Source organism: Piliocolobus tephrosceles, chromosome 13, assembly GCF_002776525.5.
Source record: "Piliocolobus tephrosceles isolate RC106 chromosome 13, ASM277652v3, whole genome shotgun sequence".
In the NCBI taxonomy this organism is placed as follows: domain Eukaryota; kingdom Metazoa; phylum Chordata; class Mammalia; order Primates; family Cercopithecidae; genus Piliocolobus; species Piliocolobus tephrosceles.
This window is the reverse complement of record NC_045446.1, coordinates 5,006,581-5,010,644: the sequence shown is the minus strand read 5'-3', so window position 1 is coordinate 5,010,644 and position 4,064 is coordinate 5,006,581. Positions and strand designations below refer to the sequence as shown.

The 4,064-nt window shown below is 54.1% G+C and overlaps 1 protein-coding gene across 1 annotated transcript in view; it reads left to right on the top strand.

Moving 5' to 3' along the window:
* The window catches only part of LOC111522277, a 4,372-nt gene extending 705 nt beyond the window's left edge, over window positions 1-3,667 (top strand). Inside the window, exon 2 of the mRNA XM_023186187.3 lies at window positions 1,404-3,667. Within this exon, the coding sequence (XP_023041955.1) occupies window positions 1,404-1,692 (289 nt within the window). The 3' untranslated portion in view covers window positions 1,693-3,667. The remainder of the gene's footprint in view (window positions 1-1,403) is intronic.
* Window positions 3,668-4,064: the final 397 nt, after the last annotated feature.

Below are 4,064 nucleotides of genomic sequence, written 5' to 3'. Positions count from 1 at the left end.
CGTGGGTGCCTGTGGTGGGTGCGCGTGGGTGCGCATGGGTGCTTGTGGTGGGTGCGCGTGGGTGCGCGTGGGTGCCTGCAGTGGGTGCGCATGGGTGCGCGTGGGTACCTGTGGTGGGTGCGCCTGGGTGCACATGGGTGACTGTGGTGGGTGCGCATGGGTGCGTGTGGGTGCGCATGGGTGCCTGTGGTGGGTGCATGTGGGTGTGTGTGGGTGCCTGGGGTGGGTGCATATGGGTGTGTGTGGTTGCCTGTGGTGGGTGCGCGTGCGTGTGGGTGCACGTGGGTGCCTGTGGTAGGTGCACGTGGGTGAGCATGGGTGCACGGGGGTGCGTGTGGGAAGGCAGCACTGAGCACGTGTGCACTTCACACCTGTGAACCTGCTGACACTTGTGTGAGTGCCAGCTTTGCCACATCCTCCCCAGAACCCTCTTTTGTCTTTTTAAAACCCATTTCGTTAACGTCAAAGTGCATAACAACTCCTTGCCTTTGATGATTTTTTTTTTTTTTTTTTTTTTTTAAGACAGTCTCACTCCATCACCCAAGCTGGAGTGCAGCGGTGCGATCTCAGTTCACTGCAACCTCCACCTCCCGGGTTCAAGTGATTCTCCTGCCTCAGTCTCCCAAGTAGCTGGGACTATATGCATGTGCCACCATGCCTGGCTAATTTCTGTATTTTTAGTAGAGACGGGATTTCGCCAAGTTGGCTAGGCTGGTCTTGAACTCTTGACCTCAGGTGATCCACCCTCCTCGGCCTCCCGAAGTGCTGGGATTATAGGTGTGAGCCACCGCACCTTGCTGCCTTTGCTGATTTTAACTGGATTTTTTTTTTAAAAATTATCTAATAAGAAAGGCAGCTGTCAGTAAACCCTAACACCAAGTTTGCAGGATTGAATTAGTGCATAACTACACTCGTGTAAACGCACACACAGCAAGGCACACGTGTGTCAGAAGAAGAATGGAAGGGCACATGCTAATCCTCGTGAGGGTTATTAGTGGCTGAGGTTTTATTATTGCAGGTGATTTTTTTCCCCTTTGGGCTTGCTTATCTCTTCTTTCTAAGGTGTGCCTACTGAACACATATTACCCGTGTAACTGAAATAAATAAATAAATAAATAAATAGTGAGCCGCATGCAAGGGAAGGAGTGAGTTCGGGTGTTCCCTTCTGTTCTGGATGTCTGGAATCAGGCCGAACCCAGGGTCGCCGCTAATGATTGAGGGGAGATTGGGGATGCATCGAGGTAAAAGACGATTTGTTATTTTTGTAATAAGTGTAAACAAAATGTTTTTAACGTGCCTTTTTTCTTACCCCTGCTAAGGTACAATGAGTGCCTCGGTTTGGGGCCAGCAGAGGGGAGAAGAAGCCAGAGATGCTGAGAAAGAACTTTCTTTTCCCGTTTCAGAGAAAAGGATTTCTGCTTTCAAATCCGCTGTTTCCTGAGGCTGGGTGCTGAGTTCAGCTGCCCCTGGAGGAGCAGCAGCTCTGGGCTGCTGGCAGGGCCGCATCCTCTTCAGTCTGGACACATTCCCTGCAGCCAGGGGAAGCGGCCCATGCCGGCTGTCCTGGGATGCAACAGCGGACCCGCATGCTGGAATTTGACCCTTTTCCTGCCTGACACCCAGCAAAATAAACCCCAGGGAAGGGATCAATGCCTGCAACCGGAATCCAGAAGAAAGAAGAGTGACAGATAAGCCCGGGGTCACAGGCCAGTGAGGTCAGGACCTCCCAGGGACGGACACACAGCCCAAGGTTTGGGTGTGAGATTTCGGAGCCCCAGGTAATAAAACTAAAACGGCTAAGGTGCCTGGCAGCTCAGTGCCTCACAGTGCTAGCTGGGGCAAGGATGGAAATTCACCTGAGTTCGCTGTGGTGGCTACTGGCTGAATCATGTCCTCCCAAAATTCATATGTTGGAGCGTACCTCGGGATGTGGTACCCCAGGATACCTCAGTACCTCGGGATGTGGCGTTGTTTGGAGAAAGAGTTGTTAGAGAGGTAATTTAGTTAAAATCAGGCCATGAGGGTGGGCCCGAATCCAATCTAATTGGCATCCTTCTGAAAAGGGGAAATTTGGACACAGAGAGAGAGAAAAACAGGGAGGGCACCCTGGAAACAGGAAGGCAGCCACCTCCAAGCCAAGAAGGCCCTGGAGCAGACCCCATCTCAGAGCTCCAGCAGGAACCAACCCTGTCCAACCTTCGTGTTGAACTTCTGGCCTCCAGAGCTGTGACACGATCTACTTCTGTGGTTTAAGCCATGTAGCCTGTGGCGCTTGGCACTAGAGCAGCCCCAGGAAACCCAATGCAGTGGCCAAAATAGAGAGGGCAGATGGCTTGCTAACGTCACACAGCACACTGTCAAGAGCGGGGTCTTCAACTCACCACCTAGGGACCCAGTAGTCAGGCGTAAGGTGGAACGCCCTTCCAATATGGCTAGAGCCAGGCTGTCTGGGCCCAATTCCCAGCTTTTTATGTATTACTTAACCTCTCTGTGCCTCAGTTTACCAAGCTATAAAATGGGCATAATGACAGCACCTGCCTGGTGATGCTCTTGGAAGGATGAAAGGAGGAGATGGTGTGGGCATCTAGACGGCACCAGGCATCACCCTGAGAGCTGACCATGCGGGGAATGCTCCATCCTCACACCAGCCAGGTGTTGCCACCCCTCTCTTGCTGATGGAGACCAGGAGGGTCAGGGCAGAAGGCCGTGCCCAAGGTCTCACAGCCAGGAGCCTGCCTCCCACTGGTCCCTGTGTGGCCAGTGCTGCCCTGGGGGCTGCTGCTGTGCACTGGAGGGGTAGCTGTGCAGAGGAGCCAGAGGGGATGGTGTCGAGGACAGAGCTTGCGGCTCTGCACCTGGCTCCCAGAGGAATGGGTCTCGGAGCTGCTCTGCACAGACCCTAACCTTGAGGAGAGGGAGAAGCACCACTCTCTGCTCCACTCACTCAGGTGAGCACTCAAAGTGTCATATGTAACCAGGAGCACTAGTTGCTGTGGCGGTTTCAGAGGTGAGTCCAATGTGGACCCTCGCCCTGAGATGGACACAGTTTGATGGAAGATGCCAGACTCACACATTCACTCACTCACTCATTCCCTCAAGTATTCATTCTGCAAAGCTGCACTTATTACCTACCTGAAGCCAGGACTCAGTCTCAGCCAAGGAGAGCGTGGGTGGGAGGAGCCTCAGACGCTCTCCAGCATCCCTGCCCCCAGGTGTCTACACACCTGCGTACTCCCCGACCTGGAGCGTGGTGGGGCTGTGAAGAGGGTGGATGTGCTCTCATGATGAGGTTACTTTGCATGGCAAAGGTGGCCGGACGTCTGCAGGTGTGATTAAGGTGCAACCGGCTGACCTTGAGTTAATCAAAATGACGATTATCCTGGGTGGGCCCAAGCTAATCAGGTGAGCCCTTTCAAAATGGCCTTGAAATCAGAGACTCTCCTGCGGGATTTGGAGATCCAGCCCCATGAGGAACCGGGGCCAGGAAATGCAATCTTCCACAACCTCGAGAGCTTGGAAGAGGGTCCCAGACCTCAGACGAGACCCCAGCTCCAGTTGGCACCTTGACTGCAGCCCCATGAGACAGAAGGCCCAGCTATGCCATGTCCTGACTCCCGACCTGCCCAAACTTTAAGACAACAGATAAATGCCATTTTAAGCTTTTCAACTGGTGACCATTTGTTATGCGGCAATAGAAAACCTACACGGAGGGTACATTTCCTGAGCCAGGCACAGATTCTGTGGTTGAGAAGCTGGGGAGTGGAGGGGGAGAGAGATGCTTCATGTGTTCGTTCACACCCACCTCACCGCTCAGCCGGCACACGAGCCGAGCTTCCCCTGTGTGCTGGGCATAGCACCCGCCCTGCAGGAGCTCAGCGTGTGGGTGGCCGGAGTCCTAAGGACCGACGTGGGGGCCACTGGAGCTGGCACGAGGTGGCATGGGGAGAGGGGATTTCAGAAACACCAGGTGCACCCTGCTGTAGCTGCAGACCCTCAGCTAGGTCTGGGACGGTCATTCTGAACTGGCTACCAGGGTGCTGGGCACGGGATAGCTGTGACCTGGC